At 46.1% G+C, this 18,837-nt stretch overlaps 2 protein-coding genes across 5 annotated transcripts; one reads left to right on the top strand and one right to left on the bottom strand.

Moving 5' to 3' along the window:
• Positions 1 to 12: 12 nt before the first annotated feature.
• Positions 13 to 12,771, top strand: HGS (hepatocyte growth factor-regulated tyrosine kinase substrate). 3 transcript variants are annotated; one of them, XM_020814149.3, is made up of 21 exons: positions 13 to 164; positions 1,748 to 1,832; positions 2,642 to 2,717; positions 2,919 to 3,011; positions 4,127 to 4,250; positions 5,363 to 5,415; positions 6,005 to 6,073; positions 6,541 to 6,665; positions 6,987 to 7,065; positions 7,160 to 7,249; positions 7,822 to 7,917; positions 8,282 to 8,320; positions 8,423 to 8,566; positions 8,908 to 9,121; positions 9,421 to 9,593; positions 9,694 to 9,834; positions 9,950 to 10,127; positions 10,655 to 10,788; positions 11,244 to 11,372; positions 11,582 to 11,677; positions 11,907 to 12,771. In XM_020814149.3, exons 1-21 carry the CDS (start codon positions 128 to 130, stop codon positions 12,018 to 12,020), a joined length of 2,289 nt encoding a protein of 762 aa, XP_020669808.1. In that variant the 5' UTR covers positions 13 to 127; the 3' UTR covers positions 12,021 to 12,771. The 3 variants fall into 3 exon arrangements, with proteins under 3 accessions (XP_020669808.1, XP_020669798.1, XP_020669792.1); XM_020814139.3 differs by having other exon boundaries at positions 7,160 to 7,258; positions 8,911 to 9,121; XM_020814133.3 differs by having other exon boundaries at positions 7,160 to 7,258.
• LOC110090537 (methyltransferase-like 26 B) lies at positions 12,440 to 18,249 on the bottom strand. Of its 2 annotated transcripts, XM_020814191.3 has the most exons (6): positions 16,917 to 18,249; positions 15,459 to 15,618; positions 15,249 to 15,308; positions 13,809 to 13,876; positions 13,485 to 13,563; positions 12,440 to 13,325 (listed from the first exon to the last, which is right to left on the bottom strand). In XM_020814191.3, exons 1-6 carry the CDS (start codon positions 17,108 to 17,110, stop codon positions 13,272 to 13,274), a joined length of 615 nt encoding a protein of 204 aa, XP_020669850.3. In that variant the 5' UTR covers positions 17,111 to 18,249; the 3' UTR covers positions 12,440 to 13,271. The 2 variants fall into 2 exon arrangements, with proteins under 2 accessions (XP_020669850.3, XP_020669841.3); XM_020814182.3 differs by having other exon boundaries at positions 12,440 to 13,563.
• Between the last annotated feature and the right edge of the window lie 588 nt (positions 18,250 to 18,837).

The following is an 18,837-nucleotide window of genomic DNA, read 5'->3' as shown; positions in this document are numbered from 1 at the left end:
CGTGTGCCGCCGGAAGGCCCGCCTTCGCACCGAGCGGAAGCCGGAAGTTAAGGCCTAGGCTGCGGAAACGGGTTCGAGGCGGAAGCGGGGCAGCAGTCGGTCGTACCTGTCTTGAGCGGGGAGCGCCATGGGGCGAGGCGGTGGGACCTTCGAGCGACTTCTAGGTATTGGGAGGAGAACGGGAGCCCTGGGAGCAGCCCTTGCCCCCGACCCTCTCTTTAGTCCCCGCCCTTTCCTTTAAGGCCGCCCCCCCCTTGGCCGAGGTTTCTCGTTCTCCCTCCTTTTTCTTCCTTCCTGAGGCTCTTCCAAAGCCCCCAACCGGCGGCTCTTTTGGGCCGGTGCTTCCCCTCCTTTTTGGGGGGCAGCTCCTGTTGCGCCTGAAGCCACACGAGGCTTCGAAAAGCGATCCAGATCTTGTTTACAGCCCGTCCGTCATCATCCCTTATGTTGCTCTCCTGGGAGCAGTTGGGACACAAAGCGCTCTGCTGCCCGGCGAAGCCTCCGACCTGAAAGGGGTGACGAAGCCTGCCTTGCCCAAGCGCCTGCCATCCATCCTCACGGTGGATTGTAGCTCCAGAATGGCATCGGTTTCCCCTTTTTTTCCCCGGCCGTCCGGATTGGGCATTTCTAAACGTTCGCTTTTATCTAAACGTGGTAAAGTTTTCCATTCTAGGTTATTTAGTGGCAAACGGAATTTATTACTGGGGCAAGGTGGTTTGTTTGAGAATTCACTAGTCCAGCCCATTTTAAATTATTTCTTTTCCTTGAAGAAAAAAAAAGGAGGGGGGATAATTGTTGACCAGCCTATTTTGCAGTAGTGATGATCTCACTACGCTACTAAAATCAGGCTCTGCAGGGTGACTTAACTATGAGGAAATGCCAGGTCATGTACAGAAGTGACGCTGAGTCAGGCGAGAACATGGTGTACATTAGGGCAAATGTCATAAGGAAAAAGTTTGAGGTTTATCAGCTCAGATGTGGAGTGTCAACAAAATGAGATTTCTTGGGGTAAAGAGATCAGTGAATGACAGCATGTGTTATTGTTTCTGTGTGCTATATTTAAAAATGAAGCTTTGATTATCATTGCAAAGAGGAACTTTGGCCTCATGAAGCTTTCTGTATAAATTACAAGAATGGAATGAAAGTTGGTGAGGGCAAGATCAGGTGGACAAAGAATGACCATATACTAATGGTTAATAATTAGACTTTGCTATATGTATGGGTGTAAAAATACTACATTAACGATAATGTAATAGTGGAAGAATTTTTTTGGGGGGGGGAATGGATGTGATACTAGGAAGATGCTTCTCCCTGAAAGCTTCCTGCCCTGAGAAAATTGCAGTTTTAATGTTTCTAATAACAGGAATTGTGCACATAAAATGCTTCAGCCTTCAGAAGGTGCAGTGAAGAAAAGATATGATTATTTAAGGGAGCAGAAGAGCTGAGATTAAACAAAGGAAAGATAGAAGGACAGAGGTTATGGTTAGGCCCACTTGTCAACACCACAGTGACTATGTTGTTGGAGGAAAATGAGGCTCCTCCAGCACTTGTAAGTAGCAGGCAGTAAATTATTGTAGAGAAGTAACACAGTGACATAACAAAACAGCCTGACATTGTCAGTAATTTCTACTAGCAAATTCATTCACAGAACAAATGTTCAAAATCTGACAGATTTCCTCTATTGTCCACAGCAAACACAATTATAGGGATTGACCTGAAAGCTAATTATTATTTTCATGTCTTGCAGATAAAGCTACCAGTCAACTTTTGCTGGAGACAGACTGGGAATCCATCCTACAGATTTGTGATATGATTCGTCAGGGTGATACCCAGTAAGTGCCAGGACCTGTAGTGATCTTTACATTCTCCATTCTCTGTGTGTGCTACTTTTTCTCATTTTTCCTTAATTACTCTTTGTGATAAGATTAACTGAGCTTGTGTGTGTCTTGCTCAGAGGTCAGTGCAGAAACTGCTCAGAATTCAGTGCAACTTAGTATATGGAGGGTATATCTTTTGATCATCCACAAATTTTTCAGAAGACAAGGTCATTTTGGCTGATCAAATGAGTCGTCTGTGAATAGCAGTTTGTTGAAGTCTAGCGAATTTCACTGTATTCATTCACAGAACAAATGTTAATGACAAGTATTATCTTCTACATCCACTCAGCTTTGTTGCTGAGCAGACTTGCAACTTTTCACAGTGAAATCAAACATTCTTGCTACTTAACTACGCTGTATCTCTATGAGCTTGCTCATCTTTAAATGCCCTCAGGCCTATCAAATGAGCAACCTATTCGTGCACTCTAAATGCTGTCTAGAAATCAGTGCATTATATTATCTGAGCACTCACAATTTTTTCAGAAGACAAGATTAGCAAATCAAAGGAGCCATCTGTGAATAGCAGTTTGTTGATATTTAAAGTGTAACAAATCTAAATTATTAATTAACAGAACAAGCGTTCAAAGCAAGTGTTATTTCCTAGACTCTTGTGAAGAAGAAATGCTTTTTTGGCTTCCTTTACTAAGCATGCACATTTTGTGAGTGCCGGTAATGTGTACACTTTGTGTAACTGAAGAATGACAGTAGGGTCCTTGCAGGATCTCACTTACCTGAAATGGTGTTCTCTGCTTTTTGTTTTCCAGGGCTAAATATGCTGTGGGTGCAATAAAGAAGAAAGTCAATGACAAGAATCCTCATGTGGCTCTCTATGCACTGGAGGTAACCTTAAATGATTATGAACTCCTCAGCATATAATCTGTCTCTGGAGTTTCCAGGAAGTTGTCTTTTCTCATGCCTGTAAGACAGGCTACTAGTACACCTTTTCTCAGAGAAGGAGGAACAGACTTTATGCTGCTGCTGCTGCTGCTCTTTGGAGAGTTAATCAGGGATTGTGCATACTCTTGTGTGTTTCCCACATAGGTCTTGGAATCTGTGGTGAAGAACTGTGGTCAAACAGTCCACGATGAAGTGGCTAACAAACAGACCATGGAGGAGTTGAAGGAATTGCTGAAGGTAACATGGACCATTTCCCCTCCCTGTTAAGTATTCAGGGGTGCCTCAGGAACAGATGATGTAGCAGTATAGCACTGCTTCTATGGGATTTGGATAGGCTCTGTACAGGCCAAAGGGATTTTCTTTACACAAGGTTAAGTTGGTCAAAAGAATATGTTACAAGTAGAACAATATATTTACAAGAAGCCTCGATATGATCATGACCAGACAGTGCAATGGTAAAGCTACTGAGGGCCATAATGGAAAGGTAAGTGTAATGCCTTCTGATCATATTGCTTTTTTTTTCAATTTAAGCTACAATATTATTGAACCGCTTGAAAAATAAAACATGATCATAAAACAAGTCTCACCAGAAATTTATCATGAAATAAACCAGTGCCTCAGTGGTAAAGCATATGGTTCATTTAACAGACAGACTTGTCCAGGTTGGCTGGCGCTGCCTCCTGTCTGAAACCTTGGAGAGCTGGTGTGAATAGGCAACTCTATGTTTAAAGGACTAGTGGCTGCCTTGACATAAAGCTGCTTCACATGCTTAGGGACAGGTGATTTTATTTAGATTGTTTCATCCAGCTGTTTGGCTCCTAGTGCTTGAGTTGCTTGTGAGTGAGGCCTGCTGCCCTCTCAGTCCTTATCTGCAAAGGATGGTGAGGTAAGAATAGGCTCTCATCTTTTGAGGAGAGAATGTGTTCCCATCTGCCCCTTCAACAGTATCCAGATGGTTTCCCAGTGACAAGTGAAGGGAGTGTCTTTATCAAGAAGTCAGTGCTAGCCTCATGTTTTTGGTGATATCCTTCCGGCATGTTACTTAACAAGAACCTCAAAGGAGTGTAAACACAGACGGATTTAAAAAGAATGTTTTCACCCAACCACTAGTTGTATCAGGCACAGGTTTCTTCCTGAGCAAGGCACCATTGAGAAGAAAAGTTTTCTTGGCCCCCATAGATATAGGCATTGCTTGGTGGGACAGAATTGAAGTTGAGGTTCTGCTACTAAATGGATTGAGGCACTTCTGAGTCTTTTCCCAAATGAGTTCTGCTTGTGCTGTTTCTAATGACGATTGTGGGTTCATTGCTCATGGGAGCCATGCCCGATCCTGACTGTTTCTGTTTCCACAGAGACAGGTTGAGGCTAACGTTCGTAACAAGATCCTGTACTTGATCCAGGCATGGGCGCATGCCTTTCGCAATGAGCCCAAGTACAAGGTGGTGCAGGACACTTACCAGATCATGAAGGTAGAAGGTAAAGAAAGATGAGCTTTTTTCTTGCGATACGAAGTTTGGGGCTGGGTAGAGTGGGAATAAGCTGTGTATATCCATTTGGGCTTCTGAGGAACTACAAGGACTTTTTTTTCATGGGGTTACTGGTGTTCAAGTGCTATAGCAATTCTGGTTGCTGTATTCTGCCAAAGCGTTGGAGGCCATCTCATTTCCCAGCCCTGTTGCCTAACTGGCAGACTCCACCGACAGTCAGTATTTGGAGTGCTAGCACACTGGAGTGTAATGTCTTAAACATGATGGGCAGAGCAATAGGAAGAATAGATCCTTTTGATGCTTGCTGTTTTAAGGCAGGACTGAGGGAATTTATGGCCCTTAAGACTATCTCCCTTGTCATCTTTCACCTTTAGCTGTGTTCACTACTGCTGATTGGACTTGCAGCCAACATTCCCTCTAATTTTCATTCCTGCTGACAGGAAAAGCAATGCCTGCTTTTGAAGTAGCACAGTGAACAGGAACCATGCAGGCTGTTGTCTACGTGCAGCCCCCGCCTCTTTGTGTCATCCCTGAACCACCCTTGATTTCTCTCCAGGCATGACAGTTGGACGCCTTGTGCCTTTTATTCATTGCAGTACAAGAGTTTCATAAAAACCAGAAGTGGATTTCTGGTCTTCACTAGTTTCATTTTGGAGGACTAGTATGGTCCATGAAAAATGCCTCTGGACCCTGAGAGTTTGTCCACCTCTTGACATAACATGTCATTTTCTTAGAATCAAATCCTAAAGGAACAGTGTTTGCTGAAGCTAAAGGGGATTTCTATGTTTTTTAAAAAGCATTTCTTTTCTTGCCACATGTAATACTAGGGTGCGGGATGCAATATCAGGGTGTGAAGCAGTCAACCAGACTGTGTTCTTGTGGGGGGGGGGGGGCCTGTGTGGCTGAGCCATGAAATCCCCTCTGTACCATGAAATGTCATCTGTGATGGGCAGAGAGGCTGTTGTTTGTGGGTCTGTTGATGTCTTGTATGTATTTGTGCAAAAGGAGGGAGCTGAGGCTAGAATTTGCAGAGCCTTTGAGGGGTGTCTTTTAGTCCAGTGCCTGTAGTCCAGGAGAGTAACAATGCCAATCTGTCTGCAGGGCATGTTTTCCCAGAGTTCAAGGAAAGTGATGCCATGTTTGCAGCGGAGAGGGTGAGTGCCCCAACTGGGAAAGGGACACATCCTGTCCTGGGCAAGTGGTTTTGAACTTTTCTGTGGTAATTCTAACCCATCTTGACATTATTTCTGTTGCTGAGAATGTGGGCTGAATCTGTCCCCAAGGAGAAATATCTGATTAGGCATGAGATGAAAAGGAAGCAAACAAACAAGAGCACACACCACGTTCCATTTGTCCACCAGGGACTGTGAACTGGGCAGCAGAACTGCTTCTCCAGTAACTGCTTAATTTTTCATCTCCTGTTATACTTGTAGTGCAGCTCCTGCTGAGCACTCTGTACCTGTAACTGTTGTGGACTGGGACAGAGGTTCAGAGAATAGCATCCCCTCTCTTCCTCAGCACCTTCAGATTCTGTGTTTAGATGCCAGACTTGTGGGAAATCTCTTAAACAAATCCCCCTTGCCCCTTTCTTCTATGTCATGTTTGTGCCTATATTCTTCCCTGGCTGTGATCTGTTTTAGCATAGCAGTGCTCTTAGACATGTTCATTGTGCTGCTAGAATCACTGCAGGGCTTTTGGAAGGCCCTTCAGTTACAGAGTCACTATTTTGTTTCTGTGCCACAGGCTCCTGACTGGGTAGATGCCGAGGAATGCCACCGATGCAGAGTCCAGTTTGGGGTGGTGACTCGTAAGGTGAGTGTCCTCATCACAGTCCCATACTCCTAATGTGGTAGCCTGACATAACAAGAGCCATTGTTACCAATAGCCAAGGGAACTGGAACCACCCCTTTGAGGCTTCTCATCTACTAGTGCCGGGGTGGGCAATCAGCAGAAGTTTGCGAGCCATGCATACCCACCTCCGGACCTTGGAGGGACACCCCCCCAATTGTTTCTTACAGAAGTAGGTTTTTTTGGTAAACTGAAAAGGCCTCCTTGTCCCCTCTGGAGGCAAACGTTAAATAAAAATGTGGCAGGGTGCTGGCCCCCCCCCAAACATGCCAGAATTGCTCCATTGCCAACACAGTTTAGAGTCAAAAGTGAATTTTGAATGTCCGAGGCAGGTGGAGGCCTTTGGGCCACGTCTTGCCCATGTCTGTCCTAGAAAATGGTCATTTGGAGCAAGTGACAGTGATGGGTAACTTCCCTGCTTTGTTTTGCAGCATCACTGCCGGGCATGTGGACAGATTTTCTGTGGGAAGTGCTCCTCCAAGTACTCCACCATTCCCAAATTTGGTATTGAGAAAGAGGTCCGGGTGTGTGAACCTTGCTATGAGCATCTTAATAAGTAAGTATCAGAATCTGACAGTTGGAAGATGGAGGGTTGCTGGTTCTAAAACCCAGGGAAGGATGGGTGTTCTGGCAGCTTTCCCTTCTGTATGTGTGAACTCTGGTCTGTGCAATTCCTACACCATCTGGCTCATCCTTCTGTCCTACAGAGAGCAGCTTCCAGAGGGGAAGCTAAATTGGCTTATGCCGGATTACCCTGCCAGATTTTAGCAGCCACAGCTGCTAAGAGCCTTTTGTCTTGCCCCGCCCTCCCCCTGCCTGGTCAGGAAGCCAGGAGGTGGGCAGTGGTCATGACTTCACTCCTTCTGTCTCCACCCAGGAAAGCAGAAGGCAAAGGATCTGCAAGCACAGAGCTTCCACCCGAGTACCTGACCAGCCCCCTTTCACAGCAGTCCCAGGTAAGCTCTTGGCCAACAGAGATAGAGGTGGCTTGCTACGTTCACCGTCTTTGGCTCCTCCTCGTTGCTGCAGTGATGGCTGTTGTTTCCATAGTTGCCTCCCAAGCGTGATGAAACTGCCCTGCAAGAGGAAGAGGAGCTGCAGCTGGCCATTGCACTGTCACAGTCGGAGGCAGAGGAGAAGGAAAGGCTGGTTTGTGTCTTGATGATGATGGGAGATTTCCACGGCATGAATGCTGTCTGGATCTTCCATTGTGGTCTTCTTTTAGCTAGCCAAACAGTTTCAGTAGCTCTTTTTCCCCTTATTCTGTGAGTCACACCATCCTAATTTCAAATTGCCCCAAAGCAACTGAGAGGTTTTTCTTTATGTAGAGGCATTCCTTATGACCACTCTGCTAATCAAGTGGTTGTAAGGGACCCCAAAACTAATTTCAGAAAACATCCATATTGTATTAAGGCCAGATGATTACAATGTTTGTCTAGTTTCCATACTTAGTTATCCAGTGAAGAGACCTTAAGTCTTTTGTGAACAGGATTAATCTTGTTTCATTTCTCATCCTGCACATGCCTGCGCCATAATGAGGTACTCAAGCACTGAGGGAAGTGTTGCCTGGAAGCATGCTGGCTTTTCCTTTACCTGCCAATTTGTCTCATAATGACAGGCAAGAAGAGTAGTTTGTGGCCCATTGTGCAGCCGTTTGAAGGAATTAAAAAGCAGTCCTGTATTGTCCCCTCTCTCTTCCTTTTCCTTTGCAGAGACAGAAAAACACTTATTCCACATACCCTAAGGCTGAGCCAGCGCCAATCACCTCTTCAGCTCCTCCAGTCAGCACCCTCTATTCTTCCCCTGTGGTAAGTTGCCCATCTGTCTGGAGAAACCTGCAGGCAGGGAAAATGGCCAAGTTCTTTCAGGATTAAGAACAAGAAGCTGCTATGTTTGAAGCTCCCTGATGCCATGTAGATGGCACTTTTCTACATGGCATTCTGAGTACTGTGGTGTAAGCCCAACCAAGGCCATTTAGAGTCTGGCAGTGGGAATTAGCCTCCCCTCCCTGGCATCTCTTTTGCTTGCACCTCTTCTGCTTGCACAGCCTCTTCTGCCTTCAGGCTAGAGACAGGCCCAGTGTACCTCCTAAGGAGGGCTGGCTTGTGGAGATACAACTCACTGTGTCAGTTTTTGCCAGGGTGGTGAATGCAATTGTGTGTCTCGTTTCAGAACTCTTCGGCACCTCTTGCTGAGGACATCGACCCTGAGGTAAGACACAGACACCTTTTCCCGGCTCCTTTAAGTCAGTTTGCATTTGGTCTTGGTAGACCTTGACCGAGTTGTTTCCTGCCCTCTCATATTTCCTGGCAGTTGGCTCGGTACCTGAACCGTAATTACTGGGAAAAGAAACAGGAGGAAGTGCGCAAGAGCCCCACGCCTTCAGCCCCACTCTCCATGGGGGAGCCAGCCTCTCAGCCAGCTGAGGTTCAGCCTGCTGCACTTAGTGTGGTAGAGGTAAGAGTCACCTCCCTGTTCTGTCTTCTCCCACCAGTGTTTCTCTGTGATGCTGCATGAACCCCAGCCGCTGCTTCTTCTTTATAGACTGCTGCCACTTGGTGAGCACCTGTTGCTGCTCACTCTTGCAGGAGCAGAAGTGTTCAGGGAAGCTTTGTCCTGAGAAGGCCAAAACGGCTGTGCATGTGCTCTCTTTTTAGAGATTTCAGTTTTCTAGGCAAAGTGAGGGAGAGGAAATCCTAGACTGTAAAAAGCCCCTTCAAAGAAGCAGTACCAGTATCGTAACCTGAAAAGAGTTAGGAATTGGGGCTTCATGTTCCTGGCTTTCCATGTCTCCTCAGCAGCAGTACCAAAACGGTGAAACCGATGAGAGCCACGAGCAGTTCCTGAAGGCCTTGCAGAATGCCGTCACCACCTTCGTCAACCGCATGAAGAGCAACCACCTGCGGGGCAGGAGCATCACCAACGACTCTGCGGTTCTCTCACTCTTTCAGTCCATCAACAGCATGCACCCTCAGCTCTTGGAGCTGCTGAACCAGCTGGATGAGCGCCGCTGTATGTTTCCAGAGCTGAAGTCTATGGGAATGGCTGTGCAGCAGTTTGGGGGGGAGGGTTCCTTTCTTTTCCCCTTGTTGAATCATGGACATGAACTGCCTTCCTCGTTTAGCTCCAAAAGACACTAAGATCTCCCCCTAGTTGTAGGGTTGGGGTGGGAAGAAGAGGGAGGGTGGCTTGGTGCTTGAGGCCCTTTGCTTAGGATATGACCCCCACCCCTTTTCCTTCTAGAGCAGAGGAGCTTTAGCTCCTATTGTTCCCAGGGAAGGGGGCTAAAGTGGAGCCTCTCTCCCATTCAGTGTATTATGAAGGACTTCAGGATAAACTGGCCCAGATCCGGGATGCCCGGGGAGCCCTCAACGCTCTGAGGGAGGAGCACCGAGAAAAGCTGCGCCGTGCTGCTGAGGAGGCGGAGCGTCAGCGTCAAATCCAGCTGGCTCAGAAGCTGGAAATCATGCGGCAGAAGAAACAGGTGAGGCCTGCCCTCCCGTGTGCCCAGTGTGTGGAGGGGCAAGAATCTCTTTGACCTCCAAAGGCTAAAGCACCCTGTGTTGTGTATTTCAACCAATTAGGAGTATCTGGAGGTGCAGCGGCAGTTGGCAATCCAGCGCCTTCAGGAACAAGAAAAGGAGCGGCAGATGCGGCTGGAGCAGCAGAAGCAGACCATCCAGATGAGGGCCCAGATGCCTGCTTTCTCCCTGCCTTATGCCCAGGTGAGAGGAGCGGAGCCGTCCAGGATTCTTTTTTGCAAACCTTTCCCCTTTATTAATTTGGCATGTACAGCAGCGGCCTGCCCACCCCCTCTAACCCTGCTTCTTGTCTTCCCAGTTGCAGGCCATGCCAGCGACCAGCGGGGTGATCTACCAGCCCTCCGGCCCTACAAGCTTCCCAGCCACCTTCAGCCCAGCAGGTTCTGTGGAAGGCTCGCCTATGCATACCGTGTACATGAGCCAGCCAGCCCAAGGCAGCACTGGGCCTTACACGGCAATGCCTGTAGCAGGAACAGGTAAGAGAAGCCTGAAAAAAGTAAAGGGGGGGGGCGCCTTGGCTATTTACTAAAAGCAGCTGAAATTGGGTGTAGGTATAATATATGGAAAAGGCAAGAGAAGGGGACGACAGAGGATGAGATGGTTAGGTACTGTCATCGAAGCAACCAACGTGAATTTGACCCAATTCCGGGAGGCAGTGGAAGACAGAAGGGCCTGGCGTGCTCTGGTCCATGGGCTCACGAAGAGTCGGACACGACTTAATGACTAAACAACATAGTATATGGAAGCTGGCTACGGAACCAGAGGTTGTGGGTTTGATTCTCCCCTGGGCCTCCTGGGACAAAAGCCAGGCTGTGTAGCCTTGGGCAAGCTGCCCAATCCCAGGGTGCCCCCCAGAAGAAGGGAATGGTAAATCACTCCTGGGTACTCTCCACTTGGAAAACCCTGAGAAGAGTCACCGTGAGTCAGAATTGACTTGATGGTGTGCAGTTATTGTCACAGTATACAGACTGTGGAGTTTCCTCATTCTTTCCCTCCGTTTTAGATCCCAACATGGTGAGCACCTACATGTACTCGGCGGGCACTAACAGTGGGCAGACGGCTGCACAAGGGCAGGCAGTGCCCACTACAAATCCTGCCTATTCTTCTTATCAGCCTACGCCTACCCAGGGCTACCAGGCAAGTATGATTCTGAGATCCTTTTTCTCCCAAATAACAGGATGGGGTGGACTGTTATGAGGAGAAAGGGGGGCGGGATGGTCTAACAATTCAGAGTATTGGACTAGAGCTGGAGAAACCCCAAAGTTAAAATGCACTTGAGCTATGAAGCTCATCATTGCTGCCTGTGGGCTAATCATCACTTCTCTGCTTGATCAACCATACAGGGTTGTGAGGATCAAACAGAGGAAACCATGTGTGTGGCTTTGTCTTGTTTGGCAGAAAGGCCCGGAGCAAATATTATAAAAATGAAGCTTGCTAATTTGTAAAAATTATGAGCCTTTTGTATAACTTCCTGCCAGTTGGTACTTCCTTTGGAAATGAAATTCAGAATCTCTTTGCTGCCCTGTGCCTTTATCTTTATCTTGGCCCGGGACTTTATGTCTTTGCCCGCCCCGTCTTTCTTTCCCTTGCAGAATGCAGCTGCCCCTTCTCAAACCCAGACCATCCCTGCCATGGCACAGGCTCCTCCTCAGTCTGGCAGCACAATGGGCTACATGGGCAATCAGTCGGTCTCTATGGGTTACCAGCCCTACAACATGCAGGTGAGAAAAAATATTGTCCTTGGCTGCCTGTGTTTTCTCTGCTGTGTGGTGCGGATGTGTTGAGGGTAGGCCTGCTAGGATCGAGGGGTGGAGGGAAATGCCTAACATGCTCCAAAATGCTCTGCCTGCTATTCAGAATGGGGACTTCTTGGACTCATGGGAGCTCAGACAAGCACATTTTTCTCTCTCCCCTCCCTGCTCCTGCTTAGAACCTCATGTCAACGCTCCCTGGCCAGGAATCGGGTTTGAATAGCCTGCCACCCCAGCAGCCTTACATGTCAGGACAACAGCCTATGTACCAACAGGTGAGTCTTCCATCAGCTCTTTCAGGGTAACAGGTTTTTCTTCTGATGTGATACTGGGCTACGGTGATATCCTGAAGTCCTCCTGTTCCAAATCCTTATGCCAGCCTAAGGAACTCATTCCCAACTGAAGGGCTGAGGTGGAAACCCTTTGGTCTGGTCATTTATGTAGTAGGGGAACTCTGTCTTCAGATGGCTCATTTTGGTAACCTCTCCAACTATGTCCTTGCAGATGGCGCCCCCTGGAGGTCCACCGCAGCAGCAGCCACCTCCCCAACAGGCTCCTACCCAGGTGCAGCAGGCACAAGGAGGGAGTGGAGAAGCTCAGCTCATTTCTTTTGACTAGTCACTTGGCTTATGAGGAAAAAGGAGGGCTGGGTCTCTAAGACATTATAACACTATCATCTCTTGGTCACTGCTGTACTTGCTACACCATTGCTGTTACCTTGCACCATCCCTGCAGTGGGGAGTGGAAAGCTGAGCCCTTGTCTTAGCTAGTCTCCCACTGGCTGTCAGTAATCCCCTGTCATGTATCCCTGTCTAAAATGCTGCTAAAAGATTCTCTGGGTAGGAGCAAAGACAGTTGTGTTTAGATACCCTTCCATGTTGCTCCTTGCCTGTGGAGGGAAAGTGGTTCGTGGGTCGACTCACCTGGCTCTGCATTAGATGGCTCGCAGAGCAAATGTTGGAGGCAGTCTCTCATATGTGCACCATTACAGGAAGCTGCTCTCTTGTGGGGAAACAGCATTTAAGCATGCTCTAGATGCAGAGTAAATGGGGGTCCAATTCACAGCATGACCTGGACCTGCCTCCTAACCCTCTCCCCAAAGTACTCTGTGGTTGCATCTTGCCAATCAAGTGGCCTTCACTCTGACAACATTCCTGCCTATGGATGAGCTCAAGAGCCCTCTGTGTCCTCCCTCAATATCTTACGAGAACCACAACCAGTCCTAGGCCTGTGTACCTCCCCTGTTCCCTTCTCAGCCCCGCCCCCCCCCCCCCATTTACTCTCACTGCTTTTGAAAACTTGTCTCTTTTACTTAGTGGCTGGTGTAGGCCAAATGGAACCAGTGACAATTAAAACAAGTAATTTAAAACTTCAGTTTCTGCTTCCTTCTAGGTTGTGGGGCTGTCACTTTGTGGATAGGTCATTTTTTTACAGTTTAGTTAAGTTGGAACCATTGCTGCAGGAAGTGACATGAAAAGGGAAACAATCACTCAGGGTGAAAAGAAAAAATAAAGAAGACAAAAATGTGGCACTTCCTCAGATGTCACATTTAAATGTGAGCTTTTGTGGACAAGTCCACTTCCTCAGACAAGCTCACATTAAATTAGAGTCTAAGGTGCCACAACATTTTTGTCTTTATATTTTTTTTCCTTTTTTGTTTTTTTTGGTCTGATATGCTAGCATAGACGTAACATGGCTCAAGCAAGAGCCACTCAGTAGCTTTGGAGTGCAGAGAAGGCTTTTCTAAACCCATGGCTCAAGCCAAATGCCTAAAAGAAATTGCAGAAACATCCATTTTAATCAGAATTTAATGGTTACATTTTCCTCTAACCACTGCCATCCTGGCTTTGGCTACCTGGTAGCTAGAGATCACATCTCCCTCCGCCGAAAGATCAGGCATTTGGTGAATTCAGGCATCTCCAGCTGAAGAGGAAGAAGAGGCCCAGAGTTAAGTGGGCATAAGCAAAATAGAAGCAGCCAGAGATATAGCAGCGCTGGGGCAAAAGAGAGTGGTAGAGTTTCCAGCTGTTTTGTTTCATTGTTCTCTGAAATATGATCAGTTGGCCTGTGCTGCTTTCTTACCATGCGTTCAAGCCGGAGAGCATTAGCGTTTGCCAGTTGCCGAAGCTCCTCCACATCTTTTAGCCCCCACTCGGGATTCCTGTCATGTAAAAGTATCCTATGTTAAGGGTTTGAACATGGAAAATTAGCTTGAAGGATTCCTGCTGCATCACCCCCAATTCATGTTTCTACATATTAAGTGTAATAGTGTGTAATTCTAAATACTTTATAAGTTATTCTCCCACTTACATCTGGATATCTCATTGGGACATGGGGGGGTACAACAGAAAGGAATCTCAATAGAAGCTTCAAAGGGGATCATCCAGACCCCCAACGTTTGCTTACCTGGTCTGGAGCATTTTGTCAAGTTGTACATTGCTCTCTGGGATGATGATTCCATTAATGGCAAAGGGCTAGAGAGTGGAAACAGAGGATTTACACTTCGGCCACCAAAGGGATGCAATACTCTATTCTTTGGCCAAGGACTGAGTAGAAAGAATACTAAATTAATTTGGGAAAAAGCCAGGGGCTCAGAGGAAGCACTAGATCAAAACAAGACACTTTTTAAACCAATGGAAAGAGAAAGTCTGGTTGAAGAAAGAGTCCAAAACAGACTTTAATTTTTTGGGGGGGCTGTACTTCCATGTGTTAGATCTCAAATCATATCACCCCTGACCATTGGCTAATTCTGACAGGAATAATTTATTTACTTGTCTTACTTATAGGCCACCTCTCTCCTGATAAAAGGACTCGAGGTGGCTTACACTCCAGTATACAAATACTAAAATTAAAACAAGTTATACATTGAAAAACAAAGTAAAACTAATTAAAATACACTGAATAATTACAAACACATGTTAAAACCTATCTTAACTTTTAAAAAAGGTATTCAGGGACTCTGTCATGATTGTTAAAAGCCTGCCTGAAATTCAGGTCTTCAGCAGCTGGCGGAAGAATAAAAGGGGGGGGCATCCTGACCTCCCAAGGGAGGAGAGCATTCCAAAGCCTGGAAGCCGCCATAGAGAAGGCCCTCTCCTGTGTGTCCCCATCAGCTGTGCCTGTACTGGCAATGGGAGCAGGAGGAGAGCCTCCTCTGACAATCTTAAGCACCAAGAAGGCCCATATGCAGATACAATTCTTCAGATAGATTGAACCCAAGCTGTATTCATGCCCCCCCTCAACTATCAATCAACTAGTTCTCTACCCTGACTTAAGAAATAATAGTCCTAATTAGTAAGCCCCCTAGTTCTTCATGGATGCTATTTGTTTGCTACTGCTTCCTGTATTTTTCTCATTCCCCCCCCCCTATAAATTTGCACTTTATAGGCTTTATTTATGGAAAGATTTTCTATAAATGGCCCAAAGCCATTTTCCTAAGAATATCAAAAATCACTTAAAAAACCACGACAGTGACAAAAACACTAAAAAAATCTCTGTGAAATAATGTAGCCTTCCCTACCAAAACATTAAGATAAGCTACAAGTGCAAAAAAAAGCTGTTTGAAAACCTGTTTCCCCTTCGTGCTTAGGGCATGAGGATCATCAAACAGTCCTGTGGTTGTAGCTGGGGGAATTCTGTGCCCCAGCAGGAGGCAGCAGGAAGTTCCTCAGGCTTTCCTTTCCTCCCTGAAGTCCTCAAGGAGCCCTTGCGATATTTGAGACTTAACTCGAAAGCTACACTCGGAGGACATAAGCTTCCGATCATCTTGAATACAAGATTTACATTTGGTGTAAATTGTCAAGCCTGACAGATCCGCAGTTAGGACAGATTTTCTTGTGTACTTACACCATAGGCCAAGCAAATGCCCCCAGGCTTCAACAGTTGTCCTATGCCTTTAAACATCCCCTACAACAACAACAACAAAAGGGTTAAATCAGATTAAGTGCTCATCTTCTGCTCTTCGCTACCCACAAAAGAAGCTGACACATAGTAAGCCCAGTCCATGGACTTTATCAAGACCACTGGGATACGTGTCCCCTGGTTTCAGTGTTATACCTCTAGGTTTTGGTCAGTCATGTGCAGCAAATTGATGATGACAATGAAGTCACAACAGCTTTGGCACAGGCCGCCCCACTGGTCCCACGGCTGGGACACATCTATGGAGAGGGGCTCTCGGACGTTGGTCACCTTGGTGGCACGGATGTAAGCAGAGATGCTGCAAAGAAAGAACTGTAAATTGGGAACGTTATTTTCCACAAGCCCCCACACCTTATAACGGCACTTGCTTCAGGATGGCAATACAATTTGCTAATGAAATTGATATGAAATGCCTTTCCTGATGTGTACATATGCTACATATTTAATAAATCAATCCATGTAGGGGTCTCTGTCTGTTTTGGGAAGAGGAGAGACCCAGATGTATTAAATTTGATTCTTCAAGGCGAATAGGCAGTTTTCCTTCCTTCTTTCCTTCCTTAGATCTAAAACTGGAATGTTTTAGTTACTAGGAAATAATAAGAAAGTCTTAATAATTCAGGTATGACTGCAATATAGACTGTGACTCTGTGTGTCTGTCATAGGTCACTAGTAGTACTGTACGTGGAGTTAACTGGTCAGAAGCAGTTCAGCTCTACATTGGCACCCATGTCATTTTGAGCTCGCTTAGTTTTTGCCCTAATATTTACTGAGAAGGATAAGATTTTGGAGAGAAGGGGAAGATACCCATCAGATGACACTCACTAAAGAGGAATTCTCCCATGCTGCAACCCTGGCTCTCTTGCATTAAAAATAGGCAAATGACATTTTGTGGGAATACTGCACTAAAAATTAAATATAGCTGGAGCATTCCTTCATGGACCATCTGGAAAATTCCCTAAACATATTGGGACATATCCCTTCTCTCTTTAAAGATTGCAGTAGTCCATTATTTGGATTTTTTTTAATAAAATGCACTATAACTAATATCCTTGATTTCCCCTACCACAGTTCCAAGACTTTTCTTATCTCTCACATAAATTAGCACATGCTGCTCACACTAAACTTTAATCTACACACAAGGCACACAATTAAGATAAACATCCACAGCAATGCCAAGTATTACAACCAGCAGCTACCTGGCCAAACCCAGTTCCTGTTACAGATGATTCTATAATACAGCATGACAAGGCAAACGTTAAGTCATTCATTCAGCAGTCTTAACATCCAGAGGTCTCCAGGGGCCCCATTCTTCACTTAGCTATTTCTTGAAATTATATTTCCTATACAGCATGAGGATAATTTAATTTTTTAATTTGTGTTGGTTTTTTTTTTTTTTTTTTTTTTTTGTAATTGGTTGTCTTCAATAAAGGTTTAATAAAATTACACAGGTCTTAACCATCCCTTTTGCCTTACTACTATTACTGAGATTGAAACCAGCCGCCTCCTGTTTCTGGCTGCAGGGGACAAAGGCATGATCCATACAAGGTGGACCACCTGACCCCGACCCCCCTGCTGTCATCACAAGTGCTGTTATACCTCTGTTGGGAAGCTGGATTGATCTCCGAAGGTTGCCAGGTGACAGTCGGCAGAGCCTGGGCAAAGTGCACCACATGCTGTCCTGTCCCAGATCCCAGTTCCAGCCCAAAAGTAGAGCATGTATCATCCACATAGTCAGCCAACACTTCCAGGATGGATTCCTTGTTCCGCTCAGCCATGGGAGAAACCAACATCTTTGAAGATGCCCAAGGCAAACCAGCTGCTTCTCTTCCTCCCAGGATGGTGGCCTGCCCTATAATACCTCCAACCCTATTCAGATGGTCTAAGCTAGCTTTGTTAAAGCAAAAGGGGATTATACTGAGATGCCCTTGTCTAGTGACGCATAAAGCATGTGTTGTCCCTGCACCTGAGACGATTCCTGGAGAAGAAACTGGCAATGCTATTTTCACTGCAACACTGCGTGTATGTTGATCTCTGGTGATCTACGAAGTAGGATAAGGTAATGGTGCCACAATCAACATATTTCCCTTCAAGGTGCTGAAAAGCTGTGCTTTGTTCAGTTATCGCCCCACCACACTCCATTTTTGAACCCATAGTGTTTTACTTCTAAACTGGAAAGCCTTTTGTACTGGCTTGTTAGCCTCCAACCCATTAAAGTGCCCATTGAATCAGTGGCACTTAATAACTGTTGATGTCCCATTATTCAGTGGGTCTGCTCTTGCTGAAACAAGCAACTAGATTTCACCCACTGCTTCTGCTTCTTCTTTTTTGCTATGGATATTAGATCATGTTAGATATTCAAAGCCCCCTCCCCACACAAATTTTCTGCAGTATTCTTGATAAAAGGCATTGCTTAGTTCCTGTCTTGGAGCCTGATCCACCAAGACAATCATTTATGTGGAAGTTGAGTCATTGCAACTGGACTTCTTTCTTGTTAGGTTGAAATGTTTCGCTACTCATCCAAGCAGCTTCCTCAGTCTTCAGCTTCGAGATAACCACACCTGGATGACTGAGAATCTTAACAGAAAAACTATTCATGTTGTAAGAAGAATAAAGCCCTCTCTACTCCTTATGTTTTAGCAGCAGCTAGTACTGTGACACAAATCCTTGCCTCTGGGTCTCATAAAAGCAGCCTTTTGTCCCAATAAGGCAAATTAGATTACCCTCTGAGTGAAATTTTACAAAGCTAATTTTGGATCCACTCTGGGGTTGTACCCCGACTTCTGTGCTCTGTAGCTAACCAGCCCTAAACCAACCAAACAACAGTCCTAGGAGTCACCAGTAAATGAACAAAATCAGGTTTGAAAGCTTTAATTTGCTTTCAAAGAGCACTGGTAGTTACTAGTGTAGTAAACATGCTTGAGGGGTAAACATAATAACAATAATAATGTACCATCAAGTCAATTCTGATTAAGGCAATCCCTTTTAAGGGTTTCCAGGTAGAGTACTCAGAAGTGGTTTACCATTCCCTTCTTCTGGGGGCGCCCTGGGACTGTAAAGCTTGCCCCAGTCCACACAGCCTGGCTGTACTTGCAAGAGGCACAACTGGGAACTAAACTCAAACCACTGAGCTATCTGGCCAGCTTGATTTACCGAGAGGGCCGTCCTTTTTGTTGCATTGGGGCTCGTTCCCAACTAAGGGGCTGCGCCTTTCGCTTAATTAACGGCCCCGAAGTCGGTCTGGAAACATCCTGTGAAGAGATGCGTGTTCCTATGTGGCTGCACTGATTTTATAACCATTGTGTAGGGCAGAATCTTAACTGCCATGTCGCCGTCTGCTGCCCGTTAAGATATACACACTTGTGCACGTTGTGCTCCCAGCTTCTGAGTCGGTGGCCTACGAGCTCCACCGTGCCCACCCCGGGCTGAAAAGTCAATGACACTCGTTTAAAAAGGTCAGTCTTTGCAGAGCCTTAGCACGCCCCCTGCCTGGGAACAAGGAACGTCTCCTCCTCCGGCC

Source organism: Pogona vitticeps, chromosome 2, assembly GCF_051106095.1.
Source record: "Pogona vitticeps strain Pit_001003342236 chromosome 2, PviZW2.1, whole genome shotgun sequence".
Taxonomy (NCBI): Eukaryota; Metazoa; Chordata; class Lepidosauria; order Squamata; family Agamidae; genus Pogona; species Pogona vitticeps.
The sequence above is the reverse complement of the archived record's forward strand: the minus strand, read 5'-3'. Positions and strand labels throughout refer to the sequence as shown.

Coding starts and splice junctions, on each gene's coding strand:
- HGS (XM_020814133.3), top strand. CDS start 128: ATGGGGCGAGGCGGTGGGACCTTCGAGCGACTTCTAG. Junction 1,833..2,641: donor ATTCGTCAGGGTGATACCCA/GTAAGTGCCAGG, acceptor TTTGTTTTCCAG/GGCTAAATATGCTGTGGGTG. Junction 9,835..9,949: donor TCTCCCTGCCTTATGCCCAG/GTGAGAGGAGCG, acceptor TTGTCTTCCCAG/TTGCAGGCCATGCCAGCGAC.
- LOC110090537 (XM_020814182.3), bottom strand. CDS start 17,110: ATGTTGGTTTCTCCCATGGCTGAGCGGAACAAGGAATCCATCCTGGAA. Junction 15,619..16,916: donor AATCCAGCTTCCCAACAGAG/GTATAACAGCAC, acceptor CTTTCTTTGCAG/CATCTCTGCTTACATCCGTG. Junction 15,309..15,458: donor TGACTGACCAAAACCTAGAG/GTATAACACTGA, acceptor TTGTTGTTGTAG/GGGATGTTTAAAGGCATAGG.